Genomic DNA, 20,721 nt, shown 5'->3' on the forward strand with positions numbered 1-20,721 from the left:
TAATCTTCTGTATTTCATTCCTAATTACTGCTTCTTCTGATGATGGAAAGCAATTTTGGCAGTGATTAATTTGAAGGGTCTGCAACCTCTCCTTTGCTTTTTAAGACAATTCTGTTTGCACAGCCCATCCTATGAAGGGCTACTCGAACTCTCTGCCTATTCAGAGAGCTGTTCCAAATTCTTTGTGTGTCTCCTAGGCTTAACCATGGTGCTAATGCTAGAGTGCTGTCTTTTCTTCTTTATCCAAATTTCCTCAAATTTCAAAAATCACCCTCCCTGGAAGCAAGGTGGGAAGGGACATGGCTGCCGCCAATTATACAGGCCAAAGAAAGTTTGTTTTCCACATTAGCTAAAAGCAGCAGAGAGAGAATGGCAGGGTGCTTTGCAGAAAAGAGTCTGCCAAAACAAAATGGAATTGAAATAGATTTGGGCAGGATAAATGCTGGTGGCAGGTGCCAGAAAGCAGCAACTTCTGTCAGGAGCAGTGAAAAGAGAAGAAAATATGTATAATTCTTGCAGCCATGCAGATCAGAGCTACTAAATAAAGTTCCTGAGGTTAATGATAAGTAGTTCAAAACCTCATCTTCTGTACTGGAATATCATATTCCTGTGACATATTTAACAAAAGATGAGCTTAACTCATCTTAAATGTAGTCATTGCCTCAAAAGTGGGTAATTCAGACAGGACTTGTTCTGAGCAACTTTCACTAACATATCTACCTCCAGGAAGCTAAGGATAAATGGGCCCTTGAAAGCATCTTCAATCCTGTTTCAACACCCGCCTCCTCACTGCCGTCTAGGAGAGTTGAGTAGGGCATCTTGAACTGGCTCCTTTAATTCCATCTTCCCCCCTACTGCCATAATCTCATTTCTTTCTCCCTAGTGGATAGAGATACTTGGGAATACTATGAGCAGCTGCATTTATCTGTCTTCAGACCATGGTACAAAATCATGACTTGGCTTTGTTAACTAACTTTGTTTATACTCTGAAAATCATATTGCATTGAAGCCCCTGGTAGTGACTTGAAAACTGCTCCTGAATGAGGCCCACTAGGTGCGGCTGTCAAAGTTGAGAGTGAAATTAAGAGGTTAAAGGAACTGCAGAGGTGGTATTAGGTTTTCTGAGGAGGGGAAGAATGTATCTAGGAGAGAGAGAAGCCGCATCGCAGGAAGGCAACACACAGATAGGGATGCTGAATACAATATTTGGTCAATATCCATCCATTCAATCACTCATCACATCTTACGGAGCATCTCATTTGGGCCGGGGAGTGAGATTAAAGCTGAAGATATTGAGATGAATTTAAATTGAGCTCCACTCCTTCTGGTTTCAAGGACCTGAGTGCATAAGTGGAAGGTGATAGGAACAGTGAGGGAGATGAACAACGGGCTCAGGTTGGAGAGAAGATTTGATAGTAGGGAAATTTTTCTCTTTTTTTAGCTATATTTATTGACCCTCACTTGCGCCAGATCACCTTTCTTGGCTCAGATCACTGTAAGGGCTCCTAGTTGCATTATCATCAGTAACTTTTCCAAGAGGAGCTGTCTGAGCCAGACTTCCAATGGGCAGATGCCTGACAGCAGAGTCCACATGGCTGCCCCCGTAGAACCTTGCCTCCCAAATGTGACCAAAATAGAAATCAGAGAGCAGGGTTAAGGCTGAGATCATAATTACGGTGCAGCAAAAGTATCTCTCTCCCTAACCATCAATGACAACTGCGAAGGAAGCTCAGGTTTGGAAACTCAAGTGTGAATCTGTTTAGAGATTGCAGGAAGACCTGTCTTTGGTGCATATTTAGAGTTTAGGTGCCTTGCCCAGGTAGTACAAGCACTTTAGTGATACTGCTGGGTTTGCACCACCCATTCAATATCCGTGATTCCCCAAATGTCAACTCACTGTCTTTTCAGTACAGGTTTAATCAAAAGTGCTTCAGCAACCTTTATTCAAAAAATGTGGCTGGGTTTAAGGGATGACCTTATTCCCTTGTGAAATAGTAATTTGATCTTTTGACATTTTGGATATTACAATCATAGGGCATTGCAAAGAACCAAATCAATGATGAATTAGCCACACAGGAATTGGAAATTTTAATGGCATGACACGTAGCATTTTTCTTTTACCTATTTTTTTAAAGAAAAATTACATTTGAAAAAGCAGTATAGTGGTTATAAGAAATGAACAGATAAAGTATCACATAAATGATTAAGATATAATTATGAGATTATCAATAAAACAGTTTAGATAAATGTAGCCTCCACTTATTAGCTTCTTTAAATAATTAAGCTTAATATTGATTTTACTTTTTAAGAATATACTTAATTAACCTAGCTTTATTTATTTATTTATTTATTTATTTATTTATTTATTTGAGACAGAGTCTTGCTCTGTCACCCAGGCTGGAGTGCAGTGGTGCAATCTTGGCTCACTGCAACCTCCATCTCCCAGGTTCAAGCAGTTCTCCTGCCTCAGCCTCCTGAGTAGCTGGGATTACAGGCACCCACCACCACGCCTAGCTAATTTATGTGTTTTTAGTAGGGATAGGATTTCACCATGTTGGCCAGGCTGGTCTCAAACTCTGCCCACCTGGGCCTCCCAAATTGCTGGGATTACAGGCGTGAGCCACCGTGTTAAGCCCCTAGCAGTTTTAAAATTTGTATATGTCTGTATTGCCATATTGAATAAATAATTGTTTTTCAGGTTTTATGTTGTGTTAGTAAGCACTCACATGCCATAAAAACATTCTTTTATTTCTTTTCTTTTCCTTTTGATTTCTCTCTATTCCCTTTTCTATTTCCTCTCTCCTTCCTTTCTTCTCCTTCTCTCCTCTCCTCTTCCCTTTTCTTTTCTTTCTTAAAAAGAAGATGCTTGATTTTATTGGCTCTCTACTTGGGGAAACAAAAATGTTTTGAATAAGACAATTTAGCAAAGATTTGGATAAATGTCATATATAATCTATATATTATATAATTATATAATATAAGTAATCAATATATAATCAATATATATAATATATAATCAATATATAATATATAATCAACTTATATAATATATATTATATAATTATATAATCTATATTGATTATATAATCAACTTATATAATATATATTATATAATTATATAATTATATAATCAATATAATTATATAATATATATTGATTATCAATATAATATTATATCATTATCAATTAATATTGATATAATAATATATCAATATAATTATATATAATCAATCAATATAATCAATATAATTATATAATTATATAATATATATTGATTATATATTTATATTATATATAATATGGACATAATAATATATTATTGTATATTATATAGTTATATATTTATATACATTATATTATATATTTATATTTTATATAATATATAATAATATAGATAATATAATATAAATATATAATCAACTTATATAATATATATTATATAATATATAAATATATAATCAACTATATATAATTATATATTATATATAAATATATGTAGATATATTTATACCAGAACAAAGATTGAAGAGTACCCTATCTAACAGGTAAGAAATTACCTGTCCAAAATGTTCAGTGTTTTCAGGCTTAGCCAGGGCTGGAATTCAGGCATCCTAATGCTAGAGTGTGTGACTTCCCCTGTGAGACATTTACAAAGTTAGTACCCATCTTAATGGTGTCTGCCTATTGAATTAAAAGTACATTTCCCAAGGAAACCTGTAGCATTGTTAAGTTTTCCATGCAGCTCACCTGATTCTATTTCACTGACTTGGTGAGACATATACAATAATTTATGTCTTTTCATGTCTGCCAATTATTCTGAAATCCAGCATTATGACTGGGGTCAGCAGAAAATAGCCCTCATACCCTTTCTGTAACCAGCTTAGCACATTTCTGTCCCATAATCCATGTCTTTGCATGAGATTCCTTCTATTTATTCACACTCTGGTTACCCTCCCTACCTGTCACAAACATCTTTTTATTTTTGAATTGCTGGCATTGGTCAACTCCTTGAAGAAGCGTCCTCTGATCTGACATTATGTATATTTCACCGTGTTGTTCAGGTTTCACTGACATGTTTTTTTTACTAGTTTGACTCTATTACAAGACCAAGAACTTCTCGAAACCCTTATTCAAATCTTTAACCCAGCACCTAGCATAGCACTTGCGCTAGTAAATACTCACTGAATTTAATTCCCCAAATTTAACTCCTTTCACAACCTCTCTTGAACTGGATTTATTTATAAATAAATGAACCTTTTGATCTACATTAGTTCAAAGATCCATTTCAGCACTAGAATCCTGTAACTCACTGAACAGAGAATTATACTGTTTCTATCTCATAAAACCATGCTTTATTTCCTGAATAAGTGTACAGTCTTTACAAAGTGATTTATTGTTTACAAGATGATTAAGTGCTGAAAAAACCCAAAAAATTGTGAAGAAGATTAAAGGAGTCATAATCTCACCACAAGAATATAAAGCTTTAAGTAGGTTATAAAATACTTATACCACCTTCACTTTTTAAATTAAAAGCTTCCATTTTATCAAATGGCATGTAGGGTTTGTGAATTATTGGATAAAATGCAACTTTACACTAAAAGCATAGTATCAAAATACTAATTTTTACAGTTTAATAGTAGTAGTTTTAGCAAATTATATTCATTCTATATGTATTACTTTGCAGCATTTTTCATCTGATATATGAAGAGTATTTTCCTATAATTTCATATGTGATGTTTTAACCCTCTCTCATTTTTTGTTAATACACACCGTTAATACCTGGGTCATATTCCCCCTCTCACTCATTTTACTGAGCCACCTTTCATGTTCATTTTTCAAAAGATTATATAATTTCATCTTAAATTGCTTTATTCACTTACAAAATGTAATAAACATTCTCTATGAGTATTTATCTATACTATTACCTTAAGCAGATTAGTATATTTTACTACATCATTGTATTGTCATTTGGTCAGTTAATACCTACATATTAAATATTTAAGTTGTTTCTTGCCTCTTGTTATTATATTCTTTTTTCTCTTTCTTTTTTTTTTTTTTTTTTGAGACGGAGTCTCACGCTGTTGCCCAGGCTGGAGTGCAGTGGCACGATCTCGGCTCACTGCAATCTCCGCCTCCCGGGTTCCCGCCATTCTCCTGCCTCAGCCTCCTGAGTAGCTGGGACTACAGGCGCCCGCCACCGCGCCCGGCTAATTTTTTGTATTTTTAGTAGAGACGGGGTTTCACTGTGGTCTCGATCTCCTGACCTTGTGATCCGCCCGCCTCGGCCTCCCAAAGTGCTGGGATTACAGGCTTGAGCCACCGCGCCCGGCCTCTTTTTTCTCTTTCATTTCTGTTTCTGTTTCTTTTTCTTTTTATTGGAGATGGAGTCTCACTCTGTCACCCAGGCTTGAGTGCAGTGGTGCGATCTTGGCTCACTGCAATCTCTGCATCCCTGTTTCAAGATTGCCCTGCCTCAGCCTCCCAAGTAGCTGGGATTACAGGCATGCACCACCAGGCCTGGCTAAGTTTTGTACTTTTAGTAGAAATGGGGTTTCAACATGTTGGGCAGGCTGGTCTTGAACTCCTGACCTCAGGTAATCTTCCCCGCCTCGGCCTCCCAAGGTGCTGGGATTATAGGTGTGAGCCACCTCACCTGGCAAGATGTAACAAATCACCTGGCTTATGTATGTGATGAAATGTTATTTTTTATAATAAAACTCTTGTATTGAGATTAAGCAGATCAAAGGTGATCCATATTTGTCTCCCACAGAAAGAGTACACGAATCTGTTTTCCCACCAGCAGTATATAAGAAGATCCATTTCCTTAACCTTCAATAATATTAGATGTTAACATTATCTTTAATCTTTACTATATTGATGAGTTTAAATACTAAATTATTACTTTAGATTACAATATTTACATATTGGCTATTTTGTAAATCTTTTATTAACTGTATATTAATGAACATTGTGTGCCCATTTTCTTTTAGAGTATTCATCTTAATTTTATTGACTTGAAAGCATTATGTTTGCAAAGCTTTATTTTAAAATCTTGAAGAACACTTGGATGAACTGGGTAGTGTGGAGATCATATTCTTGGATGCTTGCTGAGACTTTGATATTTAAGCTGTTTCTCATAGGTGTTAACGTTTGAAAACTTGCAACCAACCGATCAAAAATAGAAAAAAAATTCTTTGGACATTCTTCCCAAGCAATTTGATGGTCAGGGTAAATGGGACTGCATGATTATGGATGAAACTAGAGTCCTTGAATATAATTGCACTCATAAGTCAAAGAAGGCAATTCATAACAATTTGGCCCAGCATTTTAATTTTATCTGTTAAATTATTCATGTGAATACTTTCGTGAGTTAAGCCATGAATATTTGATTGGTGGTTGATTCATAACCATAAACTATATTAGCCCTTTATTTTTCTCATTTATGTCCAATTAACATATATGGGAAGGTGGAGAAAATTTATTCTTCTTAATATGAGAAACATCTTTCCCCACAGACTTATTGAGGCTGTCTGATGAACATTTACTATGACTCCAGGTCAACATTACGCCTGTTCTGGCAGTTTAATAATTGTTCTAATAATAATTCTCATTACATAGAGGGAAAATATTACAAATCTCTTCTTTGCAAGTGAGGAGATGACATTCAGAGAGGTTAAATAATGTTCCAGAATCCACATGATATGTTGGTGGCTGAGATTAGATTCAAATCCAGGATTAAAAAATTGAATGTTCCCCACCCCACAGTGGCTCTGATGATTGTTCTCAATGAGCCAGGTCAGCATGCACGTAAATCACCACTCTCTGAGTCTGCTCTATACCTTTTCTGTTACCAGAGTAAATTGCTAAGTAGATATCCAATACCCATTTAGTCATGTCAGTTTTGTATCACTTAACAAAAATCTCTTCTGTCAAATAAACAGGTATTTACAGCCATTTCCCTGCTGTACACAAATATGAGAAAGTGCACAATTTGGCAGGCAGCTAAGAATGGGTGGCTAGATGTGAATGTCAAAAGCTGCTACATAAAGGCTAATTTGTGGGTTGTGACATTTGGTAAACTGTGGCTATTCAATTCCTTTTAAGCCTGAACAAAGTATGGCATTTTACCTTGTCAGAGAAAGAGCTTCTTAGTCAAAGGACTGTGAAGATATCAAGTAATTATCTCAATAATTACTTTTAGAAATCCAGGGATGGGCACCCAAAAACATCCCAGTTATTTTAGCTTGAGTTAGATAATTCATAGATCATTCATATATATATATGTCAAATTTAGTTTAATGATATACTTTTTCCTAGCAGTATAATTTCTCTATATACTGACTTAATAACTGCTTTATGAGAGCTGTATGTGGATCACCATTGATAAATGCATTAAATCAGTGGTTCCATAGCCTGGCTGAGAATTTTAATCTTCTGGGAAGTTATAAAAACACATTTTTAACTCTGAGTCTCTGGAGATCGGGATTTTTTTTCTGAGATAGGGCCTGGCAACCAGCATTTAAAGTGTTCCCTGGTGAATCTGATATGTAGCCTGGTTTAGAAACCACTGCTTTAACCACCTAATGCCTCATCCTCATTAGAACTTTACTCATTAAAATTAAACACGAATTTGCCTTATAATTTGGAAGTCTAACATGTGACTCAGCCCAAGCGACTCCTGGGTTTGAAAGTCTTCTGTCCAGCACAAACCCTGAAATCCTTAAAAATGGGTGTGTGGGTCTTTCTTGTCTTGGTTTCTGACCACCTTTAACTCTCATCTCCTGCCACTTGCTACACATATGTGCCACATTCTGCTCCCTTGCTATTCACAGAGAATGCCAGGCCTATTTATACCTCCCTGTTTTGATCTTTAGACATCCACATTTTCTTTTCTGCCTGTAAACTCCCAGGGATTTCAAGGATTCCACCTGAACGTCCGGGCCACTGGGCCTGTTTCTCTTTTTCCTCAACATCCCAAGGACCCACTCCTTGGTACTGACTCTTTCCAGCCTGACACTTTGTTACACTATGCTGGGTTATTTCTTTACATTTTCATCTCAACCCCTATGTTGGGGACAGAAACCAAAGAGCCCAGCGCCTGCACATACTGGGCACTCAGTAAATATCCCAAATGAAGGAGTTTTCTCAGATATGCATTGTTATCCCCATGACGCCTCTACAACTCTCTTCTCAATGCTATGACAAATGATTTCTCTTTCACATAGTACAGCTTTAAAAATGTTCTCTTTTGGATCTTCAGACTTGTTTGCTGCTCTCTATTAACTGTGTTTCAGTTTGGTATTTGTGAGCAGTACAATCTGTTTAGTACATCTGTTCTTTATAAGACTGCCTTTCTTGTGAAATAGTTTGTATTGGATTTTCTGGAGTACTTTAGAATCAATCACTGGGAAAAACTATCACCACAGCTGATTGATCCGGGTGAGTCCTGCTTTGGACGTGGTTTAAGACTGCAGTCCATAGGCTGCGTCTGCCTCTGCTCCCAGCTTCTCATCCTCACAGTGGACAAAAAAGCTGCTCTCCACAGCTTGTTTGGAACGTGCAACTTCAACTCCAGATTTACTGAGATTCGTTGGTAGAGGTCCCAAAGGATCATTCTTGAGGGAGCGTGGCTGGATGATCAGTAGATCAGTGATGCACAACTCACGCTTTCCTTTCGAATTTTGCTTGTGGACCGCTGTGATAGCTGAGGATGTTTTCACATTTGCTGTGTCCCACAGAGCAGGGAAGCCGGAGCAGCGAGGCCCAGGGGGCAGGCGCCGGGCTCTCCTATGCCCTGCGGGGAAGTGGAAGGCGCAGGGGATCAGGGACTGTGGAACTGAGGAAAAGCAGGCCGTGGGGTTATTCCCTGAATGAATCCCGACCCGCACGTAATCTGGGGTTTTCCCAGGAACTACCTGGAGTTAAGAACAGAGAGGAAAAGGACTGTGGAAGAGGGGAGGAGCAAGCAAAGGGGCAGCGTAGGTGTGTCGTCCAGTCTAAGCGCAGCGGAGCGCACATGCCCTGCTCCTGCCACGCGTTGTCGCGAGAGACTTCCTCTTGCATTGCACGTTTCCCGCCCACGGCCCAGTTTCCGCACTTTATGTGTGCATAAAGGGGACCCTCAAGGGAGCCCTGATGGGGTGGGCCTGTGTGGCATTCCCATGGCTGCGAGATGCCGCAGGGTCACTGAGAAGGCAAGTGAAGAAGTGCAGTCACTTCTGCGGAGCTGACCCAGCCGCCCTTCCTGCCGCCCGTCCCGCAGGCGGCTCCCCAGCACGGCCGGCACCTGTACGGGGCCTCCCTCTGCTCCGTGCACAAGTGGCGGCGCTCCTGGCCTGGAGGCTCCGCCACACGCTGCGCGCCGGGAAGAGCACCCTCGCCGACCTGCTGCTGCCAGTCCTCTTCGTGGCCTTGGCCATGGGCTTGTTCATGGTGAGACCCCTGGCCACCGAGTACCCTCCCCTCAGACTCACACCTGGACATTACCAGCGGGCCGAGACCTACTTTTTCAGGTAAGTTGTTTTCGTTCCTTTGATTTCAAAATTATGTCAAGGTAGATTATGAATTGCAATAGCTTTGATACTTTTGAGAATTCTAGATAAAAACTTGAAATGTGAATGTTTTCATTATTTCCGAGGTCTGAATTCACGAGGAGATCCTTGGAGAAGCTCTTGCTCCTCTCAGGCTGTCTCAGGGCAGGCGCTTAAGGCTAATGAGGCTGCCTGGCCTCCGAATCCTGAGCCTCTGACCCCTGCTTATGGTGGCCGAGTCCCTGCGCAAAAGGGCTCATGTGGTCGCCCGCTGACCTGCAGAGGGCCCGCACGCCCTGCCCCACAGGAGGGCTGGATAGACACCGGGATTTATAGGATTCTAGAACGTATTAGATATATGTGGTATATTTCACAAGACCCTCCACAGTTGTTTCTGGGACAACAGCCCCACGGTTGCACACGCCTCTCTGACAGCACGGACGGAATGGAAGCCCTAAGCCTCCCCAGGCTGGGGTCAGTCGAGCAGGATCTGTTGCCGGTGCGTTCAGAAGAGCCTGGGTTTTTGCGACCAAATGAATTAACTAAAGAACTCAGAGCTTTCTCGGTTGCAGATTCATACACAAGGGTTGGGAACCTAAAATGGAAACCCATCCCCTAAGTTCCTTTGCCTTAGTTTAGCCAGCTCCTCTCTAGATTTGGGACAATCTGTGCAGAGTCAGGGAGGCCCGCCTCCTGCCGGACACGGTCACGGCTGTGATCCCAGACATTACTACATTGAACATGCAGAATCGTCTTCAAGGTGGCTATAATTTTTCACAGTTGGGACGGGGAGACAAATGACTGGTTTGCAACTGCACAAGCATACTGGCTAGGCTTTTCATCATGAAAACAAGTAAGAGGAGTGTCAGTCCTGCTTTTGTCATATATATATGCTTATTAAAATAACCAACTAATCTCTAAGAGCCTAGTAATATTTGTGTAATTTTTGTAGTGATGTGTAATTTGGAATTAGATTTAAACAAATACAGGTACAAAGTAAAAATCTATGGTAAACTCTTCAGTTTGTTCCCTTCTTGTCACACTCCTCAACTATAAAAGAACTGTCACTATTTTGAGTCTTTTGATTATAAAATATGTTTCTTGAAGAAAATAATACAAAGCACAGGCTAGCCAAAAAATAAAATAAAAAGCAATCACACGTAATTTTACCAGAGATATCTACTGTAAACCTATTGGGATAATCTGCCCCATGATATACATAATACTTGTATCTACATGCATTTGTGTTTTTATCACAATAAGATTACACTATAATACTCTATGTAACTCTTTTGCACTCCATAATATTTTTGTATCTCTTCTTATATATCAGTACAACCACTTTACTCATGAAAACTACAGTACCCTGACTACTGAATGATTCTTTAGTCGTGTGTTGTTGGAGGCACATTAATTTATTTAGACAATCTCTTTTTGGGGGCATATAAAGGTTTATTTATTTGTTTTTATTTTCCTATTATAGGCAATGCTGTATAAGAATCTTTGTTTAGTTAGATTTATGTGACTACTTATTCTTACCATCATACATTTCTGTTAGAATTTTGGAGGGCAAAGGCATCAGTATTTTTATGGTAGATATTGCCAAATTACCCTTATAAATGTGTGCCAATTAACAGTCTTATAAAGTCAGTGATTATTTTCTTCAACAGATATTTATGGTGCACTTACTACATGCTAGGTACTGTTCTAGGTGGTAGTTATATGTGTAATTAGAACAAGCCAAAACCCCTAGTTTAGTGGGAGAAAGGAAGTTCAGTTCTCTAAACTCCAACTAATAGTTTTGATAGTCCAAACCTGATATTTCATTGCTTTATTAGGCAGCTCTTTGATTACTATTGAAGTTGAATATTCAAAGTTTTTTGGTTATTTAAAATTTTACTTTACATGTTGAACATATTAAGCATCATCTATACATGTATTTCCACATCATATTTTGCTTCTAACTGTCTTCTCCTTCACCCCCTCCCCTCTCTCAACTTTACCTCTTGTCTTTTTCTTCTGAGACTGTTGAGAATTTCTCTACATGGTGTTTATTTCACTGATACCATTTTCACTTGACTCCAAATAGCCATTCACTTTCTCTACTGCATTATTAATTTGACGATTATATTTTTCATTTGAAAGCATTTTTCCCACTCTCCCAGTATTCATTTGTTATAGAAGTAATGCACTTCAAAATTATTTTGAGTCTGAGAATTAAGATATTTTAATATTTTTTCTGTTTCTAAGAGTTACTATTTTAAAGTAAGATATTTGTTTGTTCTCATTTTTGATAATGTTACTTGAATTATGAAACAGAGGCATTCACGTATCTGGAGGTTTATTTTCTCATCCTTACAGAGGAGTCCTGCCTGCACAGGCTATAGTACCTGATCCATCAGTGACTGCAAGTGCCCCACTTCTAATGGTTAATTTCTGTCTAAAGAGAAAGGAACGAGCTTACATTTTCTCAGTTTTTATTTTAGTAGAATGGTAGTTTAGTTAGTTATGAGGAAAAAGTAAAAAGCTACCAGAGAGCATCCACATTGATGGAACATTTTCTTGCTTTTTGCTATTATCAGTAATGTTTGATAGTGCTAGTCAAAAATTAGTGGGGGAGAAGAACAACTATCATCATTTTATCATTTTATGGCCGCTGTAACTGCTCTTGTTAGGAACTCTCCACTGACATTCAGGACTTTTCTTCTGCATACTGGATCCTCTCTGAGTGTGTACCTTGATTTCTCTGAAGACAACCCCTGTTGTTTTGCGTTTGTATTAAACTTGCCTCTTTCCACTTTAAGTGTCCTCGTATGAGTGATAAATGATGTGGCCATTCCTTCTTTATTGAATCTGAGCACCATGGTCTAAATCTTGGCACAGGAATGATTCACAAAGGGGCCCAGATTTTCATATCTCATAGTCCTCCTGACTCCCTGTGTACACAGGCCACCCATGGTCACTCAGCACCCATTCTTGCTGCTCCAAATGTGGGACAGCCCCATTTTATAACATCCGTGAGCCGTCTCCTTGGGAAAGCATATAGGATTGCCATTACACTCCCTCGCTTTCTCCTTAGGGTAACTCCCTGTTGATAGGTGTGTAATTCGGGCCTGCATGTAGCTTTCAAAAATCATGAACGCATTAGCCTTGTGCTGATTTGGAAGGTACATATAAATCTTATTAGTGTTCTGATAATTCTCAATAGAGCCCCATGCTTCTAAAATGTTAGAGTTGAGAAAATGCAATTATATATCTACATTAAATTCGCTAAAAATTTCTTGCAGAATACAAATCTTCATAAAAGCACAAACCAGAAGAAATGCTCCAGAGAGGTTCTCTTCTACCTGAATCCTTCTACAAATGATGGGAACAGATGACACCCCCCGCAGCTTATAGAGGGTTTGAGCTTCTTGGGCCCAAACAAACCTGGGGCTTTGGCAACTCAGTCTCCAGTGGTCTCAAACTCACATGCTTTGGTGGCCAGGTGGGGAGTGAAGGCATGACATCCACAGGGCTGTAAAGATGCTTGTTTTGTGACCAGACCTCCACAGCACATTGACTTCATAGACTGTGAGGAAGGGGGAGGAGTATGGAGCATATCTGTGCTGGTTTGGGGACTGGTCAGCCATTCATGACTCAGGCTTCTGACTCAGCTTTATTCTGAATCAACTTGCTCTCTGACTGCTGTTTTGAGAGTGCTCCAGAAATTCTCCCTCCCCACTAAGAAGTGTGAGAAAAGGGTGGCAGGGCCTCTGTGCCTGTTCAGGGTGGAGGCGAGCAGCATAGGGCAGCCCCAGAGAAATTAGAGGAGGGTGGTGCAGCTCTGAGAGATACAGTGTGAACACAGCTGCCCCTGCTTGCAGACATCTGAGGCTGGTAAGACCTGATGGACCTGCTCAAAACCTTGAGCAGCTCCACATTGTCCAAGGGATGATATTGGCACATCTTAGCATACCCTACAGGTCCTCCTGGTGCCTCTGCAGCCTCTGCCACTCCCTTTATCTCATTCTCTGAACTTCAGAATGACACAATCATATATGATGTTGCTGCATCTCTCCCTGTTTAAGGAAATGGAAACTACCTTCCTCTTCTCAGTCCTTTGCCACTCCCACTGTATCCACTCTAATGTTCCCAGCAAAATAAGAACGCTTCCAAAATCTGGCTCGGATGCCCCCTTCCAGGGCTCCCCTGTGGCTGCTCTCTCAACTGAATGTCTGTCATTGTTGCGTGGATGTCACTGTGGCTTAACTTAGTGCTGGAGATTCTTGCCTTGCTTCCTTCAGGGAGAATTCCTGGAGGGTAAGGATCAAGCCTCCTTTATATCTGTACCTTTAGTTCCTGCCAACATGTCTAGAAACGGTTACTTTCATTAAATCCTTCTTAAATTGAAATAATGAAAATGAAATGTACCAAAAATGTCTTCCAGAAATTAACTTGGACAGGCAGCAGACAAACAAATGGAGCATGGAAAGACAGCTCTCTACACATTAAAAATATAGAATATTTAGACTCCATGACCTCATCTTCTGGGATGGGGCTCTTAGTCCTTACTAGAGGAGATGCTCCTAAATACACTGCTAAGTTCACTGCATTAGAAAAACCTGTGAGTCCTCCTTGAACATGGACCTGACCCTGGCCCACTGTCTGCTGAGTTTGTTCCTACCCCCAAACTCTCTCTCTTTCTCATAGTTCTCCAACCAGAAAAAGACTTAGACGGAGCAAGTGTAGGACTCCAAGTCCTGGTTGTTATACCAGTTCTTTAAGAACCCAAGAGGGCCAGTGGATGTATGTAGCCAGTAAGTGCCCACCGTCACCATCCCCTTCTCCTGTTAGCATGCCAGCAGAAACTGGGTGCCTTTTTTAGTTTTCTAGGGCTGCTATAGCAAAGCACCACAAACTGGGTTACTTAACAGAAATGTATTTTCCCACTGTTCTGGAGGCCAGAAGTCTGAAATCAAAGTGTCAGCAGGACCATGTCCTCTCTGAAGGCTCCAGGGGGGAATCATTCCTTGCCTCTCTAGCTTCTGTGGCTGCCAGCGATCCCTGGCATGCCTTGACTTGTGGCAGCATCACTCCAGTCTCAGCGTCCCATCTTCACGTGGCCTTCCTCCTGCCTGTCTCTGTGTCCACGTTTCCCTCTTAGAAGGACACCTGTCATATTGGATTTGGTACCCACTCTAATTCTGTATGAACTCACCTAATCATATCTGGATAAACTCATTCCAAATAAGGTCACATTCCGAGGTTCTGAGTGGGCATGACATTTGGAGGGAAATCATTCAACCCACAGCATTTCCTCCAACGTCTTCCTTAACAAATACCACTAAACTTGACCAATCTCTTGGCCACTTGCCTACAGTAGAATCTCTTGGTGTTCTGTAAAACTCACGCTTTTCTGTTATATGTAGAAGGATAACAGAAATTAAATTAATTGAAGACTGACAGTGATTGTTGGTGTATATTCATTGGTGTTCTGTCATCTCAAAATCATCCACCAGGTTTTGCAAAATGGTCACTGGGATGTGACAAATGTATCCTTGATGAACCAGTGATGTTAACATTCATAGAGAACATCTTCAATTATTTACATTCTTCTCCCCATATATGTACAACTTCCTTTTATGTATGTGGCATCTTTATCACGTGAGATAGCGACTGCTTCACTTTGTTTCAGTAATTCAGTGAGAGGACGAATGGAAAGCAATTGGACAATTGTTTGGAAGAAATACAATGAAAGTTATTTTTCTTCTTATTCTTAGTAAATACTAGGATGGACCTAATATATCATCTGTGCTTCTGAGTGGGATGGAGAGGATGTAGTACACTCACCAGTAGGCTCTTGGAAGCCTTTTTTTCTGGCAGAATAACATACAAAGTGCTGGTTGCCTCTCTGATCTCATTTCCTGGTTGCCCTCCCCTCGTCTGCAAGGTCTGCCTTCATACCAGGCTTCATCCAGGTCATGGAACATCAAAACTCTGGACTGACTTTGCATGTCCGGTTGGACACCCCAAGAACATTCTTCCTCTCAGTCATGGCACAGAAGCTGCCTTCTCAATGTAACTCACCCATGGTCCCTTTACAGTCCAGTATGAAAAAATAGATGGTAAACAAAATAGCTGAAACTAGTTGCTTGACTTAATTATGTATACATTATATGGGGACAAAGTCCAGCACTGAGTAGGCATTTTTTAAAATGTTTACCCATGACTGAATGTGTATCCTTCATGCTCTACCCAACCATGCATTTAGGATGTACTTCAGGGCCCCTCACCCTGGGTGAACTACTCTTCAGCTCGACCCACCTGAGATTCAGTAATTTGTGAATTGCTGGTAGTCATACCTCTTAGTGGGATGAAATTTAAAAAAAAAAAAAAAGAGAGAGAGAGAGAATCCCTGATGACGACATTCTCATTGTGAAGAGAGTGAACTCACAGATGTTGGGTGAACTCCTTGGTTGGCACAAACAGACCCAGAATCCATTTCAGGCCTCCTGGTTCTAATTCTCGTTCCACAAACACTTACAAGGCCATGAGTTCTACCCTCAGAAAGTTTACAGTCAAGCAGAGAAATGATCCATACAAACAGATGGGCAAGTGTTATAGGTAGATACTTGGTGCAGGGGTTGTGCGTAAGCCACATGAGGAGATCTGCTTAGGGGTGTCAAAGAAGGTTTTTTAAGGCTATGCCCCCTAAATTGCTTCTTCTGAGATAAACAGGTGTTTTCCAGACATGGACGAGAGAAAGTTTCTTCTCTTGTACTCTCTCTAAAGGAAGAAGTGTGAGTAAATGTGAAAAGTAATGAAAGAAGTCTAGCAGAAGCCTTGATGGTTTCTGGCGGGTACTATAAGGCATTCTAAGGAGAACTCACTTTATTTTGCAAACACAGTGCAGGGAGGCATTCAGGAGTTCGAAAATCCGGGGAGTGATATGAGGGGGATTATTTTTGTAGCTTCCAGGTATGAAGTCTGATTTCAGCAGTCTATCTGAGTCTCTTCCGCTCATAGGTAACTTTTTCTGTCTGGAATTGTGTAAGATTTCTTCTTTATCCTTGGAGTAAAGGATTTTTCCCCCTACTGTTTCCTCATCAAAACTGCGGATTTAAGTCTTTTTTCAGTTCAAGGTAGTTTTTTTTCTTTTTTGGTAATTTTTTTAGGGGGGTGGGTACGGGATGTCACTCTGTTGACCAGGGTGGAATGCAGTGGTGTGATCTTGGCTCGCTACAACCTCCACCTCCTGGGTTCCAGTGATTCTCCTGCTTCAACCTCCCGAGTAGCTGGGATTACAAGCGTGTGCCGCCACACCTGGCTCATTTTTGTATTTTTAGTAGAGACGAGATTTCACCATGTTGGCCAGGCTGGTCTTGAACTCCTGACCTTAGGTTTTCTGCCCACTTTGGCCTCCCAAAGTGCTGGGATTACAGGCATGAGACACCACATCCTGCCAGTTCAGGGTAATTTTCTTCTATTATTAATCTAATTTCTTCACACCTATTTTTCCTTTACCTCCTTTTAGAATTCCTATCACATCTCATGTTAGGGTCTTCCAAATCCATATTTTAATTCTTTATCTTTCCTTGAGGATTTCTTTTTCCTTTTTGTCCTCCTTTTGTGTGGATATTTCTTATACATCACTGTTTGTATCTATACAGTGGCTATCATCTTACTCAATTTCTACCTCTAATATTACCTTCAGGAAGCCATTCTTCTTGGTTTGAGAAAGTCCTGTGTAGGCATGTGCTTCTCTGGTTTTTCTGTTTTGTTTTTAACTTTAAAGTGTGTATTCCTGCAGCACCTTTATTTTTCATAAGTATTGGCACTCTTTGGGTTTTTCTCTGGTTGCTGGGACCCCAGGACATGTGTTTGTTATTGCTGTTTTGACAGATCAGATAAGGATGTTGCCTATCAACTGGATGAAATTCCAAGTCAAAGCACATTCTGCCTCTGTAGAGCAGCAGCTGGGCTTCCAGCAATGTCTGTTTTGTTCAGGGAAGTGGGGACCTTTGCTTCCTATACTCTGTCTCATTTAGGAATAGAAGGCATCAGCTCCTTTAATTAAGCTTTTTCTTGACTACTGAGGTTCAGCGAGAGAGGGGAGGCTGAGGTCTCTGGAGATTTGTAGGTCTCTGAGGGGCACACTTCCCAGAATGGGTCCTTTCTGGTCCTTTCCCCTGGATGCTCTGCTCCTGTTCTTCACATTGCATTCATATGTGGCCTGGCCTGTGGGGATGATGGCCCTGAATTTGCTTGGCCAGCAGTAAATCCCACAGAGCCCAAGACCTCACCTGGAACCAGAAATTTATCAACACCAAAAGCTGGTTAGATCAGGAGGGGTTGAAAGACTGGAGGTAAGAGTGTAGGGAAGGAAGGAAAGAAGGAAGGAAGGAAAGAAGGAAGGAAGGAAGGGGAGAGAGCAGGCTGCTGTCTTCCCAGATGCCCCAGTGTTTCTCAAGGTTGGTGTGATCCTCATCTAAATCAGAAGTGCTGTGGGGACTTGTTAACCAGGAAGGCCCATTTGGAGTGTGCATTTGTTCAGCCAAGCTCCTTGGGTCACTCTGGTACACATTAAATTTTAAGAGATGATTATTAGAGAGAGTGATTCTGTTTATGAACTTCCTTGAGAATCAGGTAGTAATTTTCAATTTCTAGAGTCTAGTAAGGACAGATGTCAAGTGTTTCTAACATAGGGATGTACTTTAAAATATAGCCGGGAGTTTGAAGGCAACAAAAGAGGGATAGTTTAGGAAAAAGCATTTGAATTTTGTGGTGACAAAGATACTTTAAAAAGAAGCTTGTATTTCCTACTTTGTTAGAAACCTGAAGGCTATGTATACAGAGGTCACACTGCCTACTTATGAGACATAACTTTGTTGTAAATTTCAGCATGTTCCACCATTGTGTGTTTCTGGCCATAGCTGTAGGAAATTATATTAGGACAGTTGTAAACCATACGAATATTTAAAAATCTTTATGAAATTTTATGCAGTGGGGGAGATAGTGTTTTTCTCTAAATATTTATTTCTGGATTTGGATGCCACAGAGGTGTTTGCATTTTAAGTTTCTCTGGAAACAAAGTCCTCCTCAGCAGAAATATAATACTAATTTGATGTAATGCATTGCAATATATTTTCAATTAAATTTCGTTTTTGTTTGAATGGTAAGAGTTCAGAAAGGGCCAGATTTAGGGAAGTAAAATAATTGGATAGAGATTAAGGATGAGGTCAATGAATTCAATGCATTTTTAACATATCACAACTTGTTCAACACATCATTTATGAGACCCTACTGAGTTCTAACACCTATCCTAAGCCTTGTGCCTTTTCCTCAAGGATTGCTTCATTCCGGTAATGAGAACAAGGGTAAGCCTCCAGTTCAACTCCAGTGAAGATGTGTACTAAGGCCACCAGGCAGGACAAATGGAGCAGAAGAGGCAGGGAGGACTTGTCGTGGAATCGGTGTTCCAACCAAGGTTTCCAGGTCAGGCTGGAGATGGCTTCCAATCAAGTGTCCAGGATGTTGGAGATACTGACTCAGAGGGATCAGCACCCTCAAAAGCAGATCTGCCCAATCAAACAGTGGTTCTCCTGGGCTGGGCTGCGCTGGCTAGGCTGGGCTGGGTGCCCTGTTCAGGAAGAAATGTTGAGCAACAGGCCCTAGGATTGTGGAGGGATTCAAATACTACTTCAAGACGCATAGGTAACAAGAAGCCATTGATAAATTTTGAGCAAAGAAAATATCAGATTGGTATGTTACAGAGCTCACTAAAGGAATTAAAGAAATTGGGAGTCTGTAATGTTCCATTCTATGTGTAGGGTCACACTGAACAGTAGCCTAATGAGAAGTTGCTTCTCATTCTGTGCTTATGTTTGTTCTTCAGGATGTGGTTGGAAACTCCTACATTTCCACCTCAGACCTTTCTACATTTTAATGCTAATAGCAATTCAGAAAGATATTTTGGGCTCATTTATTTATTGTCTGTGAACAAAAAATTAATTAGAGAAATCAGTGGTTGCAGATTACTCTGTGGTTGCTTACATTTCTTTTTTCTTTTTTGGAATTTTCAGTTACAAACTTTTTATTGCTCACAATAATTGTACATATTTGTGGGGTACATGTGATATTTTGATACATGCATATGATGTATAATAACCACAGTAGGGTATTAACCAAAGCAGGGTATTAACCAAAGCAAGGTATTTAGGGTATCTATCACCTCAAATATTTATAATTTTTTACTTTGGGAACATTTCAAATCTTCCAGCTGTTTTGAAAATAGGATAAATTGTTGTTAACTACAGTCACCCTACTGTGCTACTGAACACTAGTACCTATTTTTTTATAACTGTATGTTTGTACCTATTAACCAATCTCTCTTGCTCCCCTATTCTTCCCAGCCTCTGGTGCTTGCATTTCTTCAATGTAGCTAGTATTTTAAGTTCTTTAAAAGGAATCATTTATGTATATTTGTTAATTTATAAAGAATTCTTTCCAAAAAGAATTGAGGTCACTAGGTATATCTATATATCTATATAATGCTGCTTATACATCATTTTTTAAATTTTTGAGACAAGTGTTTGCAAAGATTCTTACTCAAAAAGTATTTTATAAATAACACAATGTAAATTCTGAAAAGTAATGAATCTGTACTCTTTTCTAAATACCAATTTAGAATTTTAATTAATTAAATGAGCTCATTCTCTTTCAGTCCAATTTAGAAAATCTTAAAATGTCCTTTTCTCTACATTTTCTCAAGATTGTCTTATTATTGAGGTGTGAAATTTAATATAGGGTTTGTTTCTACAGCTCCCCACAGTGACATGAATAGTCTTATTGCTGATGGTGTCTTCAGTAAGGAAATTCAGTATTGGTGGTTTTGGCTTTCAGTAATGCTGCTTGAACTACAAATAGACTTCTGAGATGTGTGCCAGTGAAATTTAATGTGTACTTAAAGCACACATAGGATTCTGTGTTGAGGACCTCTTGTTAAGAAAATGTAGCTCAATATAGCTCACATATAGAAACCAAACGCCATTTCTTACTTTAGAAATTGTTTTATTTCAGGACTATGTAACAGAACAAATATTCAGACCCAACTGGAGCTCCAACTTTAAGAGCATAGTTTTGCAGATTTTAATATATTAACACAATGTGATATGATGTAGCCTTTAAAATGTGTTTTTAAAAACCATGC

General features: G+C 39.6%; 1 protein-coding gene across 4 annotated transcripts in view; it reads left to right on the forward strand.

Moving 5' to 3' along the window:
• Nucleotides 1-20,721, forward strand: part of LOC105492357 (ATP binding cassette subfamily A member 13) — a 454,445-nt gene that overhangs the window by 238,456 nt on the left and 195,268 nt on the right. For all 4 annotated transcript variants that reach the window (XM_011759379.3, XM_024796198.2, XM_024796197.2 and 1 more), the window contains exon 38: nt 9,263-9,512. In XM_011759379.3, coding sequence (XP_011757681.2) covers nt 9,263-9,512 — 250 coding nt within the window. The remainder of the gene's footprint in view (nt 1-9,262; nt 9,513-20,721) is intronic.

Source organism: Macaca nemestrina, chromosome 4 (assembly GCF_043159975.1).
Source record: "Macaca nemestrina isolate mMacNem1 chromosome 4, mMacNem.hap1, whole genome shotgun sequence".
Taxonomy (NCBI): Eukaryota; Metazoa; Chordata; class Mammalia; order Primates; family Cercopithecidae; genus Macaca; species Macaca nemestrina.